This window comes from Gorilla gorilla, chromosome 5, assembly GCF_029281585.2.
Source record: "Gorilla gorilla gorilla isolate KB3781 chromosome 5, NHGRI_mGorGor1-v2.1_pri, whole genome shotgun sequence".
NCBI lineage: Eukaryota > Metazoa > Chordata > Mammalia > Primates > Hominidae > Gorilla > Gorilla gorilla.
This window is the reverse complement of record NC_073229.2, coordinates 179,610,626-179,631,262: the sequence shown is the minus strand read 5'-3', so window position 1 is coordinate 179,631,262 and position 20,637 is coordinate 179,610,626. Positions and strand designations below refer to the sequence as shown.

General features: G+C 39.1%; 1 protein-coding gene across 1 annotated transcript in view; it reads left to right on the top strand.

Annotated features, from left to right (window-relative positions):
* The first annotated feature begins 3,871 nt into the window (after nt 1–3,871).
* NOX3 (NADPH oxidase 3) overlaps nt 3,872–20,637 on the top strand; it is a 57,205-nt gene continuing 40,439 nt past the window's right edge. Inside the window, exons 1-6 of the mRNA XM_004044873.4 lie at nt 3,872–3,919; nt 4,543–4,638; nt 4,751–4,861; nt 6,187–6,271; nt 16,177–16,322; nt 19,463–19,644. Of these exons, the coding sequence (XP_004044921.4) occupies nt 3,872–3,919; nt 4,543–4,638; nt 4,751–4,861; nt 6,187–6,271; nt 16,177–16,322; nt 19,463–19,644 (668 nt within the window). The remainder of the gene's footprint in view (nt 3,920–4,542; nt 4,639–4,750; nt 4,862–6,186; nt 6,272–16,176; nt 16,323–19,462; nt 19,645–20,637) is intronic.

Genomic DNA, 20,637 nt, shown 5'->3' with positions numbered 1-20,637 from the left:
TGAAAACAAATAGGTGAAAATAGATCAAATCTGAACATTTATATTGTTTCTGTAGATTTTTGTACAATTCCCTTTCTCTTTAAACACAACCCCATTAACTTGGGAATCATTTCTTAGAAAGTGATTGAGAGTCTTGATTTCAACTGTGATCTGTACAGATTCCTTCCATGAAGCAAAAACTGAGATTGACCTCTGGGCATGATATGCCTCCCAGAATTTTCACCAGGTAAATTAACAAACAATGAGAGCAACCTAATACCTTGTTTATAAAAACTGAGTGCTAGTGTAAAGGAGCCCGCAGGTGGAACTGAGTTGGACTTTTGTGTGTGATAGAAGACACGGTATCATGAGTCTTAGGAAGTCTGATCCCAATATTGCAAAACAATCATTGGTGTCATCAGGTTACTCTTAAAAGTATTAATAAAAATAGAAAAGTTGAAAAAAAGTATATTCATAAATTATACAAAACTGTTGAGCTCTGAATGAATTTGAATATAATTTGAAGTCCACATATGATTCTTCAATATGAATGAACATCATTGCAAATTTTATAAAAATAAAATCTATGAAGAAAAATGCCCAAGTTAAATCATGAGCTGTACTTCCATAATACAATTGTTAACCATCTTTGTATACTGTAAATGAATAATAGCTACACTTTAACATAACATAATGTTCTTTACATATTCAAAATGAGGAATAAAGAAATCACATTTAGAAATAAGGATGGAGCATGTAAAGATTAATATTTAAAAATAAATTTTAAGTTTTATTTTTACTGTAATACTAGAAATATTCTAAGCAATGAACAAAAAAATGTGACTATACTTTTTTTTTTTTTTGAGACGGAGTCTCAATCTGTCGCCCAGGCTGGATTGTAGTAGCGTGATCTCGGCTCACTGCAACCTCCACCTCCCAGGTTCAAGTGATTCTCCTGCCCCAGCCTCCCGAGTAGCTGGGATTACAGGCATATGCCACCAAGCCCGGCTAATTTTTTGTGTGTGTATTTTTAGTAGAGACGGGGTTTCACCGTGTTAGCCAGGATGGTCTCAATCTCCTGACCTCGTGATCTGCCCGCCTCGACCTCCCAAAGTGCTGGGATTACAGGTGTGAGCCACAGCGCACGGCCAACCATACATTATTATTCAGCAATATAAGTCTCTCCTTTGTAACACTGTGTAAAGAATACAGAAGGCAAGAACGTTTCAACTCTTCCTCACACTCATTGAATCTAAAATAGAAGAGATAGTATAAAATTCTAGATGTATTCTCTCTGAATTAATTTTTATAACCCAACTGAATAAGACCTCTAAGATATGTAAATCCTAAACACTTCAGAAATAACAAATCATTTTATCATGGAAGATTATTGGCTTAAAGAAATGAATATAAAGACTTTACATCTTTATATTGCTCACGGTTAAAGAAGCTACTAAAGATATCTTACTAACTGCACTCTAATTTCAGGTCAATGCTGCCAAAAATGCCTATGCTTTCATATATTTCTACAGTGAAAAAATCCCTAAAAAACGATGTCTTTCCAAGAAATCAATTTACTATATTTTTTATGGGCCAGTCCAAGACTTCTCCAAAAGAAGCATCATCTTGTTTATGTGTGAGTGTGTTTATGAGTGTGTGTATGTATTAGGCAGATGAGGAGTGAAGGGGGAATGGGAATGACCCTACAAGGTAGGTGTTATTAGTCCCATTAAACTAATGTGGAAAATGAGAATCAAAAGAGGTAACACATCAGAGCTGGGTGACAAGTAGAAAACTCACCTGTTTGTCAAAATACTTAACCAGGATGAATGAGGAGGCAGAAGGATCAAGGGGAGAACACGGGGCAGAGTCTTCTTTGTAGCTTTCACGGGAAGAAAGGGGCAAGTTTGTATAATCAGGGGAGGAGGTTTAAGATTGGATAGTTTGAATAGATTCTGCAGGCCCTCGGCTACAGGTGTGGTTGGTCTCTCGTCCAGTACCTGGCTCTGAGGTGATCAAGGGCAGGAGAAAGGTTGACTCTATATATGACAGTTTAATGAAAGAGAGGGTTAGGGGTTTGGACTATGTTTGGTTTGCATATCAAAGACATGCTCCCAAACCAGTTGTTTGCTATCACTAGGAATGAGCTAACCCTAACTTGAGCAGTTTCTCCCCAAGACTGCAAGACCCTCAGATGTCAATGCACCCCAAAATGCAGAAAATAAAAAACATTATTAATACAATAGAATAACATCCATTTTTCTGTAATTCATTGGCATTATGTAGAAATAGTGTACTTAATCACACATAGCAACATGTATTTGTAATTAAATTCCTATAAGTTAAATGTCCTATTTACAGCACTGCAATTTATATCTGTATATTCAGTATGCTTTGGTGCACAGGTCCATATATTAATATTTCATAAAAGAGACAGTATAAGGTAATGGTTAGAAATGAAGATGTTTCAGTCAAAGAGAACTGAATTCAAATCCCAACCACCTATCTACTGCAAGTTATTTCGTTTAAGCTTGTTTCCACATTTCTGTAACGGGGCTCATAATATCGACCTGATAGAATCCATGTATGATTTAACTGACAATACTTGAAAAGTCGTTAACCTAATAGTACCTGGGTAAATAAAGATAAATGAATATTCACAATTCTTACTCTTACCAGGTTTTTAACAGGAGAGATTTGATTTTCCAAAATTGATTCTCCTCCTATTTTATCTTGTCTAAAAAATTTAAAGGAAATATTTGGGCCAAAACCAGCCAGAAAATTGCTTCAATTAGGACAATTTTGCCTAGCAGAGTAGAATTATGGTCACTATATTGAACAACTATGACTTACACAAAATCAGAGATAGACGAGGCTTCCCGTGCAGCCACTCCTGGGGTGACTGGAGTATGAAAGGATATTTGCACTTGCCTCATGGGTGCACCAAGTGTGATAAATGGCACGTATTACATCAGTCCCACAAAAAAGTTCATTTTTTATAGTCACACTTTTAGATTTATATGAGAGTTTTCTATCTTATGTTTTTTAGAATCTCTTTCCACCATCTTCTGAAAGACGGTTTAATTCATGTTCATTTAGCCCACACTCTTTGTCTTCTATAGAGAGCTTTTTTGAAAGAGGGGAAAAGGAATTAAAGAAGTGGAAAAAATATGGCTGGTTGCGGTGGCTCACACCTGTAATCCCAGCACTTTGGGAGGTCAAGGCAGGTGGATCACCTGAGGTCAGGAGTTCCAGACCAGCCTGGCCAACATGGCAAAACCCCGTCACTACTAAAAATGCAAAAATTAGCCGGGCGTGATGGTGCACACCTGTAATCCCAACTACCCAGGAGGCTGAGGCAGAAGAATCCGTTAAACCCAGGGGGCAGAGGTTGCAGTGAGCCCAGATCGTACCACTTCACTCCAGCCTGGGTAAAACAGCAAGATTCTGTCTCAAAAAAAAAAAAAAGTGGAAAAAATAACAAATAGAGAAAGAGCTTTGCTATATGCAGCCTTCAGCACTTAGGTTATTTCTCAGATTTACATAAAGACTTATTATCATCTTGACTGCAATCATGTAGAAAATGAGCGGGTATAAAGTACACGAGGACAATTTAATAAAACCAGCTTTCTTTTCTTATGAAATCTCTGACGAAAGGAATCATTAGACAGAGACTTGCCTTGTATTTACCCAGGTCATGAGGCATGTCAGTGTGGTGATGTGCCTTTGGCAAGAAGTCCTTAATTAGAAATTCCTCGAGAGCTGCTCCCTGTAGGTGCTTCCTATGACACAAAGACAAAATAATTTACTAGGGAAGCCCTACTAACGACCCAACATCCAGACACAGGTGAGGGAGAAGAAATTTGCTGACAGCCGAAGAGCAACAAGTATCATGATGGGGTGCTGGATTTTGAATGAGGGTCTCTCCACCATATTAGTAGTAAGTATCATTTTTGTTATTCAACTTTAAATATATAGATTGAATAGTCTTTGATTTTTAGGAAAACTTGTATAGGAACGCTAAATAGCTTGAAGTATTACTCTAGTTAAAAGACTAAAACTTGTTAGAAAACATTCAGTAGATGTATTTAATTTCCCCTTATAGAATCATGCAAAGTTGTTTTCCGATTGAGCTCATTTTTAATTATTTTTAAAGTCAAGTAGTTTGTTTTTGCATAATGTATGAGTGTTTCTCTAAATCAAATGAAGTCTTTGAATTAGACTATGAAATTGGAATTTTTCTAGAGGACTCTCGGAGTTGTTTTTAAAGATTTCTTCCTTCTTGATATCATTGTCAAGCAACGTTGATTAAGAAGGTTTTGTAGTTTCATTAAATCACTTAAAGTTGACTCATATGTGTTTTAAATCTTTTTAATAAAGGTAATAATGTATTACCATTATAATCCTATTAAAAACTAATCTATGAGAAATAAATATGTGGAGTAATTCTGATTAATATTGAGAAGCTCTTCATTCCACTTTAAATGAAGAACCCCAAGTGATTTTGAATAGAGAAAAAGCTCGAAGGTAGTATTCATTGGTTCTCTTTCCTTTCTACTCTAGCTCTCATGGCTGGGAATAAATTTTTATCTGTTTATTGACACGTTCTACTGGTATGAAGAGGAGGAGTCTTTCCATTACACAAGAGTTATTTTGGGTGTAAGTACAGTTTATGATTAAACATTATTTTTTCAGAAAACAAAATGCATTTTATTTTCCCTGGATCGTTGTTTTCCCTGAATCTCTTTTTTATGTCTTTACATGTGGACAGTCAACACTGGCTTGGGCACGAGCGTCTGCACTGTGCCTGAATTTTAACTGCATGCTAATTCTAATACCTGTCAGTCGAAACCTTATTTCATTCATAAGAGGAACAAGTATTGTAAGTACTAAAATATCTGAAATAATCTCAACTGTTACGACTTCCTCATATAAGTGCTATTGAAAAAAATGTACTTTATTATGAAATTCTCAGTCATTCTGTTTAAACTTGGGTTTCTTTGTTAGAGATAACAGAAAGGCTAAGACAGAAAAACGGTAATCAGTACATCTATCTGATTTGGTTTTGGCTGTTGCCATTGATTTCCTACATGACACTCAACTCATTGCTCAACAGTTTCCTGATATATTTGCCCCATGAAGATGGAAGCATTGTAATAGCTGGAACCATCATTGTTTCTGATTGAAAGAAGACAAATAAGCTTTTGAGACAAATGCCACCAGGAAACATCTCTCTGGGTTCTCACCCACAAAAGCATAATCACAGTACATAGATTTTATTATGTAGATTTTAACCTCTACCAAACATAATGGGATATTTCTCAATTACATTGATTTCACTGTGTTGGGAACTTACCTGTGCTTCCTGTCAAACAAAATAGCATGCAGAGAATGAGACCTTCAAAAACTTTTACCAGGTAAAATACTGTATTATGCAGGCATCCCTCATTTTATTGCACTTCCCCTTATTGTTCTTCTCAGATACTATGGTTTTTACAAATTGAAGACTTCTGGCAACCCTGTGTGGAGCGAGTATACTAGCGCCATTTTTTCCAATACCATGTGCTCACTTTGTGTCTCTGTGTCAGCATTTTTTAGCAATAAAGTATTTTTTAATTAAAGCATGTACTTTTTTTAGACATAATGCTATTGCACACTTAATAGACTACAGGATGGTATAAATATAACTTTTATATGCACTGGGAAATCAAAACTTTTGTGTGACTTGCTTTATTGCAATATTTGCTTTATTGCAGTGGTCTGAAATCAAACCCACAATACCTCCGAGGTATGCCTGTATAATCATCATCATGATTTTTTGAATATTTATATATAGATGCATATTTGCCTTTGTATATGTAGGAATAATTTGCACACTACCTAAAACACATGAATGAGGATGATGGATATTACCTTAAATTTTTAAACAAAGAAGCTGAGTGAGGCATGTATTTTGGCAGGCTTATTCAAGAGTTTTGAATTATAAACAGAGAACTAATAAGTCAATCATTTTTGAGTTGAGAGTTCAGCAAAGCAACTAATAACCTTTTGATTTGCCTGTTTGACTAATGGCCATTAACTTTTGTGTCACATAGCCCCACTTTAAGCAGTTTAGAGGCAAAGCCTGATTCCTACTCTCTTAACTTTCATGACATTGTTTTCATTGTAATTTTTCCATAAATCAGGCATATTTTTTTGTTACTCTAGTGCTGCAGAGGACCGTGGAGGAGGCAATTAGACAAAAACCTCAGATTTCACAAACTGGTCGCCTATGGGATAGCTGTTAATGCAAGTAAGTACTTATTAATTGCTCAATGGATTTTACAATATCTGATGCCTAACTTCATAGTTTTGTTTTAACTCTGCCTTCCCCAAGTCTCACCCTCAGGTAAAAGAAAACTTTGCCCTTTATCTGACCCTGTAAACCTTATACAAATGGGTTTTTACATTTTCAGTTTATACTTACCTATGAGTTTTCCCCTACCAAGACCTCAATTGGTCAAAGAAAAGTTGGAGAAACTTCATTTGTGAATAGTTAAGCTTGTTAATAATACAATAATAAATACTTACTTGAAAAAGGGACACTTTGTTATTCAATATAATTCACTTTGGGAATAAAATTGACCTCTGTTCAAAATCTCATTCACAGTCCTAGGAAAATGACTGTCAAACAGTATTGTGGGCAATAAAAAAGAAAAAAGAAAAGAAAGATCATATTAGCAAAGTTCTGAATCGTAGTGAGGTAATGGACATAAAAGGGTCTTGAAAAGACATGAAGCTTTATAGGCATATAAAGTGTTATTGCTATTATTATATTTCTAATTCAAGAGGAAGGCACTAGAAATTAGCACCCAAGGCCAAGGTTAAACTCTGATGAGGAAGAAAGGAGGAGGAGCAGTCATCAACCAGCTTGTGGTTTTGCTGGAAAACAAAGACACTGAAATAAAAGGCTATCTGAGCGATAAAGAGTTATGATTCAGGACTGTTTCTCTCAAACTAATTTAACTATAAAATGTTTTCCTCATTTGTTTTTATCCTCTCATGCATAAAAAAAAAAAGCAGAGTAAAAGGAACACTCAAAACAAATGTGAATTTAATTAAGCAACAAGACATGACAGACGGTACCTGAGTGCCAATTAACACAACTTTGGGTGTGCAGTGAGACATGAGGGGAAGATGCTCCCACTGATTGTGTTCAACGCTGGATTAAACCAACCTGAGAACTGCTTTGTAAAAGGTCTTTGTGGTTTGTTAGGAAATAAGAGTAAAAAGACATTGTGTCCTAGAGAAAACCAGCTCAGGGATAAAGGGGAAGAAATAAGGCTGGTTCGTCTTTGTATTCCAAGGCCCACAATAGTGCTGAGTATGCGTAGGCACCAATAACCGTTCACGAATGAGTGAATGCATGAAGGAATAAAGACTCAGGGAAAGAAATTTTGGCTCAGGAATGGAAATCTTTTCCGAACCTTGAAAATTATCTAAAATTAGAATGAAGTTCCCCTAAGAATACTGAATTTCCCATCATGGGTGATGTCCAAACAGAGACCAGATCGCTCCTTGATAGGCTCATCACAGAAGCAATTCAAGGAATCTCCAGGCTTCCTTTAAAATCTCAAATAGCTTGATTTCTGCATAACACAGTAAAATGGCAAGAATATTATCACAATACAATAGCTTTAAGACAGACTTGAACTCTAAGAGAAAGTTTTAAAGATATTACAGAGAGAAGGGGGGAAAAAACAGCCAGCATCAAAATACATCAGAAAAGAGGCCGGGCATGGTGGTTTACACCTATAATCCCAGCACTTTGGGAGGCTGAGGCAGGTGAATTGCTTGAGCTCAGAAGTTCGAGACCAGCCTGGGCAACATAGTGAAAGCCTGTCTCTACCAAAAATACAAAAAAAATTAGCTGGGCGTGGTGGTGCATGCCTATGGTCCCAGCTACTTGGGAGGCTTTGGTGGGAGGATAGCTTGAGCTCAGGAGGTGAAGGTTGCAGGGAGCTAAAATTGTGCCACTGCACTCCAGCCTGGGCAACACAGTGAGACCCCATCTCAAAAAGAAAAAAAAAATACAACAGAAAAGAAAGCAAAGAATAAGAAAAATGTGTTATGAAATAGTTTTCTCCTTAAACTTTTGGGCATGTACATTTCTTTATATGTAATCGTGTATCAATAATACCAATGCATTAGAAACGTATAATGAATATCCCCTGTGTTAAAGATACCCTGAAAGCAGCTACAACTTTCTGAAACTAGTGTGGTCAGGGCTGTTTTAGGATGGAGTATAATTTAGTATAAGCAGCTGTTGACTAAAATCAGGTAACCAAATTATTTTATACCCCTGCTATTGATTGGTAGTGTGATATCTGAGAAGTTCCTCATGCTCTTTCTTCTGTGGAGTTAAAAGAATACTAATACAGGCCGGGCGTGGTGGCTCACGCCTATAATCCCAGCACTTTGGGAGGCCGGGGCGGGTGGATCACCTGAGGTCAGGAGTTGGAGACCAGCCTGACCAACATGGTGAAACCCTGTCTCTACTAAAAATGCAAAAATTAGCCAGGTATGGTGGTTCACGCCTGTAATCCCAACTACTTGGGAGGCTGAGGAAGGAGAATCGTCTGAACCCAGGAGGTGGAGGTTGCAGTGAGCCGAGAATGCCCCATTGTACTCCAGCCTGGGCAATAAGAGCAAAACTGTCTCAAAAAAAAAAAAATTTTTTTTCAATGAGATGTGCAGATTATTGTCAGGATCAGAGTTAGTTGGAAGTTTGCAGAATACAGGGTTATTCACTTGCTGCTATTGCAAATAAAATCAAATCCGAAGCCCTTAGCCTGACCAAGGGCTCCAATGACCTTGCGTGTGCCCCCTGCCTGTGCCCCCTGCCACAGTCTTATCTCCTGCCACATCCCCCTGGTTTTCCCCTTGGGCACACCCAGCTCCTAGGAGTTCCTAAGCATTCTGTGCCTTTGGTCCAGGGATCCCCTTTGCCTGAAATGCTCTGTCCTCCTCATGGTGCTAAATGGGTGAGACATGGCCATGCCCAGGACTCATATCCTGGCCCACCTCCCCCAGCGCAGCCACTTCACTGAGGGGTCTAAGGTCATACTTTCTACCACAGAGTGAAATTCATTCCCCAGAAGCTGATCACCTCCAGGGCTGAGCCTGTGCCTTACGCCTCTTGGCTGCCCTGGTCCCTGGCACACAAGAGGTCCTCAACAAATTTGGTGAAAACTGAGGATGAGTGAGAGCCAGCAGGCAAGAGAGGTTGAAGGAATCACTGGGAATGGTACAGGACACATATGCATGAGTTGTTCAGGGAGTCATGAGCAGTCTGGAGTGGACTGAACAGAGTGTGGGGAGGGAAAAGATTCAAACAATGTCAATTGTCCAAGATAATACATTCACATTCTACTGCAACCAGAGAAAACAGGGTGCTCTTTCTCCCTCTTTCCCTCACACATCCCTGGAGAGAATCAAGTGTTCTCTCCGGCCCCCTTCCTCCTGAACCCCACTGCTTTGCCAGGCTCCCAGATATCTCCTGGGGCTCCCCCAGCAGGGTCAGAACTGCAACCCAGAGCAAAGTGCCCCTCATACCACTCCTCCATAGCAACCAGCAGAGCTGCGGTGTTTCCAATCCCTGCAAATGCAGGAGGCTGGGGAGAAAGCTCTCTGCTTCTCCCAAACCCTGACAAAGCAATTATTACATTTCACATGAACGAAGAAATGCGTCTGGCAACTGCGCTTTTGGGAGGAAAAAAAATGCTAAGCCTTGGTTTCATGCAAACACCTCTGCTTTTCACATTTTCTTCTTCTGGTAGATTCACTTGGGAGCAGCTGAAAATGTCCCTGCGCTTATTTTATTAGCATCGCCCATTATGCTGCATTTCAAATAGCCGGCTGGCTTAATAGAGGTGTGTAACCTTGGAAAAAGTGCGACCACATCGAAGTTTGCATGCCAACCTCTAATTTCTCATCCGTTCCCCTGTAAGCTGAACTGCAGGCTTTAATTGGTCAAATCATTAAAGGATGTAATTAGAGACTGGTGGAAGAAGGCGAGGGCGGAGGAGGGAAGAGGCAAAACAATGGTATCTGTAATCAAGGACATCACGGAAAATGCAGTGACAGGAACTCTTCTTTTGGCTTCCTGCCTTCCTGCTTGTCTGCCTATGATAAGAGCTGCCGGAGCATTCTTCAACCACTAATAAATCATTTTCAGGGACCTATAACCCCATGGGTATAAAAATCATAGTTTCACAGCCTCTTCATTCTTATTAATGCAGATCTTTCTGGAGTCCCTGGTCCACAGCAGACCTTGAAGACCCTTCCAATTGAAAAGTAGTACTTTGAGCTCCAGCTTCCATCAAGGGGTGTCTAAATAGTGACCCAGGCAGCTCTCCCTGGCAGAGTCCGCAGCTTGCTTCTGCCAGGTTCCAGGAGTGAACAATTAGCCGAGTGCAGCTCCTGATGAGTGCTAAAATTAGTCTACAAACATCAATAAACATAACAAGGGCAGGGTGAGAGGAGAGAGCACAGAATAAGGGTGCCCAGAAAATAAAGATTTGGAGACCCAGGCTTGAGAATAGCCCTAAAGGCACAAACTCTTCAGTCCTGACCCCTCAAGGATTGCTCCTAACCAGTTCCCCCTGAGGCTCTGGGAGCTTCAGGGAAGCTGCATCCCCAGCCCTGCCTGACAGGATTTAATGTGATTTACAAATGCGTGGCACACACAGGGTGCCAGAGTCAACGAATCCTTCTACAGAAATCATACCACAGGTTTAAAAGTTTGCAGCCAAATTCTGGCTGCAGAAGCAGAGCCAGAATCTGTCCCTGGGTCCTCGTTTCTGAAGGCTGCTTAATTAGGAGGTGACTAACTCCAAAATGACTGTTATCACTGACAGGCAGGCAGAAAGACAGCAAGGACAGACCACACTTCCAAGATTCCCCCCAGTTATGCTCACTTTGATCTCCTGAAAAATAAAATGAAAGAAGGAAGGTAAAAGAACTTTTTCAGGGCAACTGGCTCTAATAGTAGCCTTTAAGTTTTGTTTTTTTTTTTTTTTTGGTTCACTTTTCAATGGAAAGCTCCTTATTTGAACTCAGAAGTCCACATACCAATTAAATGCGCATGTGTAGTGTTTCCAAAATTGCTGCTCTCTTAAAAGTACTTCGGGGAGAACACAAAATTGTAGAAAGATCCAGCTATAGCACCTTTTAGCCTGGCACAATTGAGTGGGTTATGGAAACGTGTGTCTTGCGGTCCTCCAAGGGCAGAGAAGTGCGTACTGTAGAAAGTCCACAGAGGCCCAGGAAGAGCCCCCCCGCATAGCTAATGACGTTGGATTTACTGCAAGACTGAAGAGCCCCAATTAAGCCAGAGTTGGCTTTGGAAACATGAAAACATGAGCTTTGTGTTTGCATTACTTCCATATTGGTCTACAAATCCCTTTTAGATGATAAATATGTTCCCAGTTAACTTCAGAGAAAGACACCGGAGCCACACAGCTGGAAGGGGGCTTAGATAACCTTGTTTAGTACAATCTACCCATTTCACAGATGGGAAAAAAAGGGCCTAAAAGAAGTTAAGTGACTGAGAAGTATCCTCTTCAGTATTCTTTCTGTTACATACTAATATCAAATCTAATAACATGAAATGATATTGATGACTAAGAGAGAGAGAAATCAAACCATGTCACTGTTTTATCCCACCTCTGTGGCCCTTGTCCCTGTAACATAAACAGCATGGCTACTTATATTTTTAAAAGCCTAAAATGTAGAAGGGAAGGAATAGAAAATATAATGTCTAAAAAAGAACAAAAATAGTATCTCCCCTGGTGTCTATCAAGTCACAACAATTCTGAATTCAGCGGTTGGTATACCTTTAGCTCCAAGCCAAGATTGCTGTAAAATTAGGATCAGATCTAAGAGGAAAATAAAATGTTTAGACAAACAAAATCAGCATAAGCAGTTTTCTCTCTGAGAATGCCTGAGATAAATAAAATATTCCACTTTGTATGTTCTACCTTGTGAAAGAAAACAAAATGGAGGTAGCGAGAGCAAGGGAACATGTAAGACATGAACTTTAAAGTGTGTGACAAATACTGGAGAGAATAGTTTTTACACATTCCCTCAGAAGCTGCCTCTTGAAAACCATCTGGGGCTTTCTCGTACTCCTTCATTAGTTTCTTCAGCTCTGTTATGGGAGACCTGGCAACAAGAATAAGTAAATAGTTTAATATCTTTGTTCATTCAATCAACATACTTAAATTTAGTTTAACAGTATCAAATTCTCATGTGGAAATCAATCTAACAGAAAACAAATTGCAATCAACAACTCATTACAGGGAAGAAGAACGTTATAAAATATAAGGCCAGGCGTGGTGTCTCACGCCTGTAATCCCAGCACTTTGGGAGGCCAAGGAGGGCAGATTGCCTGAGCTCAGGAGTTTGAGACCAGCCTGGGCAGCATGATGAAACCCCATCTCTACTAAAAATTAGCTGGGCATGGTGGCGTGTGCCTGTAATCCCAGCTACTCAGAGGCTGAGGCAGAAGAATTGCTTGAACCCGAGAGGCAGAGTTTGCAGTTAGCTGAGATCGCGCCATTGCACTCTGGCCTGGGTGACAGAGTGAGACTCTGTCTCAAAAAAAAAAAAAAAAAAAAAAAAGTTATAAAATATAAAAACTTATCCTGCAAAAAAAAAGTTATAAAATATAAAAAACGTATCCTGCCTTCTCTTTCTGACTATCATATATGGATTATGCAATGGTAAACACATCAGTTAACTTGGTCCGAAGCTCAGTTTCTATTTCTGTAAATTGGGAACAGCTTCACTCCCTGTCTGGAGTGCCCTAGTCTATGGAGAGAGAATTAAAGAAAGCTAGGAGGAGAGGAGTAAGGGTCAAGGGGCAGAATATAAAAGGAGCATTTACACCAACCTACAATGAGGACTCCAAATGTCGTGATCAGCCAGAAGCCTTAGAAACAGTTGGACTCTAGATTAAAGACACCAGGTAAACCATTCAGAGTTTTATCTAAGCCCATAGAAAAAACTAGTTTTCAATTAAAAATCAGGTATGATAATTGCTCATTAGTCAAACGAAGCAATACAGCTTGATGGTCAAAAGATGGAGCACTGAGTCACGCAAACCACTAAACCACTTTCATCACGAATTAACGACAAATTCCTTAACTCTTTGAATACTGGTCTGTCGAATGAGAAGAAGGCTGATACCTGAGGAGGGTTAAATCAGATAATATGCCTACAGCATTTACAACAGTGTCTGTTGTATAGTAAATATTCAATATGTTTGCTATGAGACGTACTACCTGCTTTTTAAAGACTTCGAGATAATTATCAGAAAACAGCAATTAGGAATACTGGACAATGTTTGTGTTCAATTTAGCAAATAGTTTCCATTTTGCATGTAGCATATTGGAAAAGACTCCTGCTAGATAAGCCTTTCCAGCTTTGTGGATGCTGAGGCTAAACAAGGCAGCCCCTTCATAGACATGGCTGTATATGCTGACAAAGCACCTCGGGAGGAAACATAGTACCTCGTGGGTGCTAACCTCTCTGAAGCCATAAGGAGGCAGTAAACATCATGATGCAGAAACATTATCAACTGCGTTGCCTTCTTGGGTGAGCCTCAACCTGAAGTATATTTGACTTGATTTTCAACTTAAAGGCTAAAGAAAAATGTGCGATATATATATTATATATATATATATAGCATATATATATGTATATGTCAGCAGAGAAAACACTACTCCAACAATGTTGTATTTATAGATTGATTTTCTGACCCTTTCATTACCCCTTCTACCTTTCTTTAATCTCATTGTCACTAAGCAAATAATTGTCAAATACAAACTGGTGCTGAGGTTTCAAGGATGAATAAAGTCCATCCTTGAGAAGTCAAAGTTCATCAGGGGTGCAGGGATAAATAGATACTGCAACAGTAATATCTGAGAAATGCTATGGTCATACTATCATTTGTGCTGGTGAAATTGAAGAATGTGTGATAGAAGTCAACTTTTGAAGTGAGTTGTAAGGCATGAGTAGAAAATTTTGCAAATCAGAAAAGGGAGTGATAGCAGGAACTCAGGTGACAAAGAAAAGAGGTTGCATAGAAGATAGCATTTCTAAATAAATCTGCTCCTAGGACCACACGGACCAAAATGACACGAATATTCTCAGAAGTTCTTGCTGTTTCTTTTTCCCCATCACATCTTCTTCCACACCTCAACCCACAATGTACAACCACGGAGGATCCCCTAACTCACTCACAACCTGTATAGACTGTATGATAGTCATAGGCCCTGCTACTTCTCACTGTGGGTGCAGAAGAAAAGAAGATATCAACTGGGAAATTATCTATACCCTGGGCAATGAATTCTCATTTTACACACGAATCTGATCCCAATGGCAGTTATCAACTGGCCACCCAGCGGGAGTTTCATTTGCAGGAAAAGCACCAGTATGTCGTTGTCTAGCTGTGACTGCTGGCTTCCCAACAGATTTGGAAAGAGCAGCATCAGACACAGAATCCTCAGGCCAGACGATGCTGTGTTCTTAAGCTTGTTCTCTTCATTTAGAATTTAGACACCACCAAGTCCCAGAATTAGAAAGCTCCATTTACTTCTTAAGAATATACGGAAGGTATGTTTAGTTCCATAAATAATGGCTTATTTCAATCCACCAGAAATAACACATGCAAATTTATGTGTGAATGTGTATGTGCAGGGGTATATATACATATAGAGTAGTCCCTCCTTGTCTGCGGGGTATACATTCCAAGACCCACATTAGATGCCTGAAATAGGGGATAGTACTGACCCCGACTGCCATCCATCAGAACATGTTCCTTTTCATGTCTTCCACCCACAAATGTAATGCTTTTTTCATCATAAATAAGCACTTATCATGCATTGTGGCTGTAACTTTTGCAGTTTGAGGTGTGACAGCGAAACTAGCACAAATGTCTTTTTTCTTCTTCACAATTTCAGATAGAAGATTTGTTCTTACCGTAGATCTTAGCAACTTCCACATACAGTTTTTTTCCTTTCCTTATTAAGTAAAGAACTTTCACCTTTTCACTTAAAGGAAGCACTTGACGGCTTCCCTTTGGTGTAGCCGAATTTCCAGCATCACTACTTTTCCGCTTTGAGGCCATTTTTAAGTAAAATAAGGATGACTCGCACACAAACACTGGGATACCGTGACAGTTGATCTGATAACCAAGAGGGCTACTGGATATGCTGGACAAAGGGATGATTCACATCCCAGGTGGGACAGAGCGGGATGGCATGAGATTTCATCATGCTACTCAGAATGGCATGCAGTGTAAAACACAAATTGCTTATTCCTGGAATTTTCCATTCAATATTTTCTGATTGTGGTTGACCTCAGGTAACTGAAACTGGAGAAAGTGAAACTTTAGACTGGGGGAACTACTGTATACTAAAATGTGGAAAGGAATAAACAGAAAATAGAGTGGCTGAAAGAGAACAAAAACAATATCTCTCCTGGTATCTATCATTTACATCATATACATACATATCAGCATGTATAATGTACAGTATTCTAGAATAATGCTTTCCGATTTCTTAAGAAGTTATATATACTTGTTTCTTCTAGAATTATTTCATATATAATTATGCTGAGATATCATAACATTTATTCCACTTCCATGATAACTATACATTTTAAATTATGATGAACTGAGATTTACTTTATTTATTAATATAACTTAAATAAATGTGGAGATTTTTGTACAGTATCATAAACATACATATCAGTATGTATAATGTACAGTATTCTAGAATAAAGCTTTCCGATTTCTTAAGAAGTTATATATCATTATTTCTTTTAGAATTATTTCATATATAATTATGCTGAGATATCATAACATTTATTCCACTTACATGATAACTATACACTTTAAATTATGATGAACTGAGATTTACTTTATTTATTAATATAACTTAAATAAATGTGGAGATTTTTGTACAGTATCTTTGGAAGTATTCAATCCACTCCACTCAAAGCACTGGAAAAGATGTGTAAATACATCATTTTTCCTTGGAGATTACAAAAAACCAGAACAGAGAAACTTGAGCGCAGAGACACTGTATTTTTTAGTAACTAGGGAGAAAGCAAGCCACAGGGTGCATGTTTGGTGTCATCTCCTCGTCCTAGCCATCCACATCGTGGCGCATTTCTTCAACCTGGAACGCTACCACTGGAGCCAGTCCGAGCAGGCCCAGGGACTTCTGGCCGCACTTTCCAAGCTGGGCAACACCCCTAACGAGAGCTACCTCAACCCTGTCCGGACCTTCCCCACAGTGAGTTCCTGCATGCTAACAAGCTTCTCCCCTGAAAAATCCGTCCTTTTCCAGTCCTCTAATCAGGAACGCTATATTGAAAAGCTTTTAATAAAAGAGCTGGAGAATGAATTTATATGTGAATTTGTTTTCAATTTCACATTTTCTAAAAAGTTATTTTTTATCATTAATGTTGCTGGGAAGTTATGAGCAAGGAGAAAAAGATATGTCACCTAATTAATTTATATATATATACACACACACACTAGAAATGCAGTAACCTGTTAAATTCCTAATATTTTAAAATTTAACATTTTAAGAGCAGTTCATGATTAGATATTTTTTCACTGATATTAGACTCATAAAGAAGGTGAAGTGCCAGCTAAACACAGAGATTATAAATTGGATGTCTTCATTTTCAATCTGCAGATTGTTTTCCGGATCTGTTCTCCGAATGCCTCATACATTGGCACATATGTGAATAGCTGCTTTGCCAAATCAGATACTGGGCAAAGCAGCTAATTTCATAATGAGACCTGCATGGCCAGTGGCATCATTAATGCTAATTACCTGTGTGCACAGACTGTCAGCAGCTATGGGGAACAAAAAGAAAACCAAAAATATAGCCACAGCAATCTATGTTCCGAGATGAAGACAGTCGTCTCCCTTAATTCACCCCTACCTCTTTCTTTGTGGTTGATCTCAGTTTTTTTCCATGTACCACCATATTGGTATATGTGTGCAGCACGTTGACCAGACTAAAAATATCTTTATTGCCCAAGAAAAGCCCTAAGGCAATACACTTCAGCAATGAAAATCCCTCCATTCTTATCCAGGCCATCTCTTTAAGTGACCATTTCCCCATGCAGCCTTATTTAAAGAACAAAAACTCAAAATCTGGTTTTGGGACACTTGTTCCATGTCATGTCCCCTAATTAGCCTAAGATGATTTTCAATATCAGGCCATGTATCAGGTTTAGTTGAGCTACCTTTTCTTTTATTTTTTATTTTTATTCGTTTTTTTTTTTTTTTTTGAAACAGAGTCTCGCTCTGTCGCCCAGGCTACAGTGCAGTGGCGCGATCTCAGCTCACAGCAAGCTCCGCCTCCCGGGTTCACGCCATTCTCCTGCCTCAGCCTCCCGAGTAGCCGGGACTACAGGCGCCCGCCACCACGCCCGGCTACTTTTTGTTATTTTTAGTACAGACGGGGTTTCACTGTGTTAGCCAGGATGGTCTCCATCGCCTGACCTCATGATCCGCCCACCTCGGCCTCCCAAAGTGCTGGGATTACAGGCGTGAGCCACCGTGCTCGGCTTGAGCTACCTTTTCTTAGCTGACAGCTATTGGAAGCAAAAATTTCACACTTCCGAATCACAACTACAGCTGCCCTAACGAGTGGGGATGCCTTTGTGTCCGTCCATTGAATCACAGCATTTGTCTGGGCACCTACTGAGGTTGCTGTTTTTCCCCACTAAGACGCTGGAAAATCCATTGCTACACACACTCAGGAATAAATCTCGACATCTTGCATAGTCTATATAATAAACAGTATTTATTAAAAATACTTTTCAAGCAATGTGATTGTATATTTTACTAGCAAAATAATTAAGCTACTACCAATGCAGTAATTTCAAAATTTTAGAAGCAATATACTATGTAAGTACTAATTAAGCTCAGGAAACCCTCTAATTTAGGGTATTTGGAGAGAGATGAGTATCAATAACACAGAGTGTACATTATAGAGCATTTTTAGAGATGCAGTGGGATTGTTTTGGAGGATACATTGCAACTCTAACCAGTCTATAAATGTGTTGCAAGAACAGAGACATGGCGATTTGCCTTAATAGGCAAGGAAGAATGATGTGAAATTAGCACATCATATGATGTAAATGGATTTCTAAAATGCCTGAATGTACTTGAAAAGAAAACATTTTAAATGTTTGAGACATACCCCTTTCAATTTTATTTCCACTCTTTGCTCTGTGAAGAAAAAATAAACAATGAAGAAGTCCCTGTCCAAATTACCTCCAGATCTCAAAGCCACCCAAATTAATGAGATTTTACTGACAAAAGATATAGTGAGCTTATTGAGCTCGTGGCCGTCTCAACGATAGTAACACAATGTATGAATACTAATGACTTGGCAAGAACATGGGAAACTCACAATGAAAATAAACTGCTGTGTGATGCATATTCTAAAAGGCTATTTTACTGTCCCTTGCACTCACAGGTCAGAATTCTGGCCGTTTAGCGGTGTCCACCAGATAAGAATAGCTGTACCTTTATTGATCTCCTAGGATTTACCAAGCCTTATTCCAGGCCCCCGGAGATGGCGTGAAAGAAATGCAAGTCATGGTCTTTCCAATTAAAAAGCAAGAGCAAGGAACAACTACCAGGGGAACTGAGTGTGCAGCTGCTTTATTAGGAATGCCCCAAGGGACCTCTCGAAAAAAATGTGTTTATTAATGTTAAAATGCAATTAAGCATGGTGATCCACATAGTTATTTTGAAGATTAAAAACTTAAAACAGATTTATTTTGCAATATTTTATCTTAAAATGCTCTTTTCATGCTGCCCTAATTTCAATTCAACATAATAACTTTGGGTTTTTTTTGTTTTTTCTTTTTTCCCATTTTGTTATTGTTGTTGTTGTTTTAGACACAGGGTCTCACTCTGTCTCCCAGGCTGGAATGCAGAGGCAGCATCACGGCTCATTGCAGCCTCACACTCCTGGGATCAAGTGATCCTCCCATCTCAGCCTACTGAGTAGCTGAGACTATAGGCTCAAACCACCATGCCCAGCTTTTTTTTTTTTTTTTTTTTTATGTGGGGTTTTTTTCCAGTATAATAACTTTGATGTGAAACGATATATACAAATAAAAAAATGTGATTGATGAAATGGTATTTTATGAAATTTTAGCAAAGCAAGTAACCACCGTAAGCTGGTGGGAAGGGGGTGGAAGAGGAAGCTCGCTTCTTGAGTTGCGCCTGCATCCTCGCTGAGGCTAACATGCTTCTGAGTGACACATTGTGAACGGCTCCCTGCTTGAAATCTCAACTACTGGTCCTAAAACTGAAAAAAAAAATATGCCAGGATATTTAATGTCAAGGTGGTTTTTTTTGTTTGTTTCTTTTGTTGTTGTTGTTGTTTTTTTTTTTAGAACACAACCACTGAATTGCTAAGGACAATAGCGGGCTTCACCGGTCTGGTGATCTCTCTGGCTTTAGTCTTGATCATGACCTCGTCAACCGAGTTCATCAGACAGGCCTCCTATGAGTTGTTCTGGTACACACACCATGTTTTCATGGTCTTCTTTCTCAGCCTGGCCATCCATGGAACGGGGTAAGTCCACACTGCGCTCCTCTGCAAGGATTTTATCTCTGAGAGTCCCAAAATAATCTTAGAAAGTCCTTTAGATGAAGGAGCCGGCGTGCGGTGACTAAAGGACTCGTACAATGTGTGAAAAGCACATTGACTGTGGCAAACGCTTTTTCAGTAACACTGAAAATAAGCTACATAGATGGTGAAGTATTATATTTATTTTTCCTCACTGACTCTGTTAGTGAGTCTTGTCATGTTTATAAAATTCAGGAATCCTAATGAATGCAGCATGACAGTAGATCTATGTTTCATTCAGTATCTGTTCTGCCATCCAATTTATGTGAGATTACTCAGGGTATAGATTTGTGACACCAAGATTTCACTTCTGCTTAACCAAAACCGTCAACTAGGAAACCCACTGTTCGGGCAGGGACAATGTGTGGCATGGGCAGTCTGGTGTGGGGTCCAGATCCAGCTCTGACACCAGTTATCAGAGTGAGCCCTTCAGGTCCTCTGAGCCTCAGTTTCCCCATTTGACCTCTAGGACCCCATTTTCCTCAGACATCCCATAAAACACTGTTCTGGCATTCAATACCTGCCTGACGCAGTTCATCTCTTCTTCAGGAAGCTAGCATAGCCCCTGATGTGTTCACCCTCAAATATAATGCTTTTCAATCCTTTAAATATTAATAAATGGCCTTGGACTAATAAATCAATTGCTGTCTGTGAACTAGCTTGTCCCTTTAATTATTTCAAAAACTGATTGCCTTTTTTTTTCCATTTTACTATTTTCAAAGCACATTCATATACATGATCAACTTGACCCCCACAACAGTCGTGTCATGTAGAGAAGGTGCTGCTGTCCCCATTTCATAAAGAGGAAAAAGGTGCTCTGAGGGTTAAGTGATGCCCTCAAGGTCCCATGATGAATAAACAGCAGAGTCAGATCCAGGACACCAGTCTTTAGACTATCAAACCTTTACTCTGATTTAGCAAGCCCTTGAAGAATAAGTC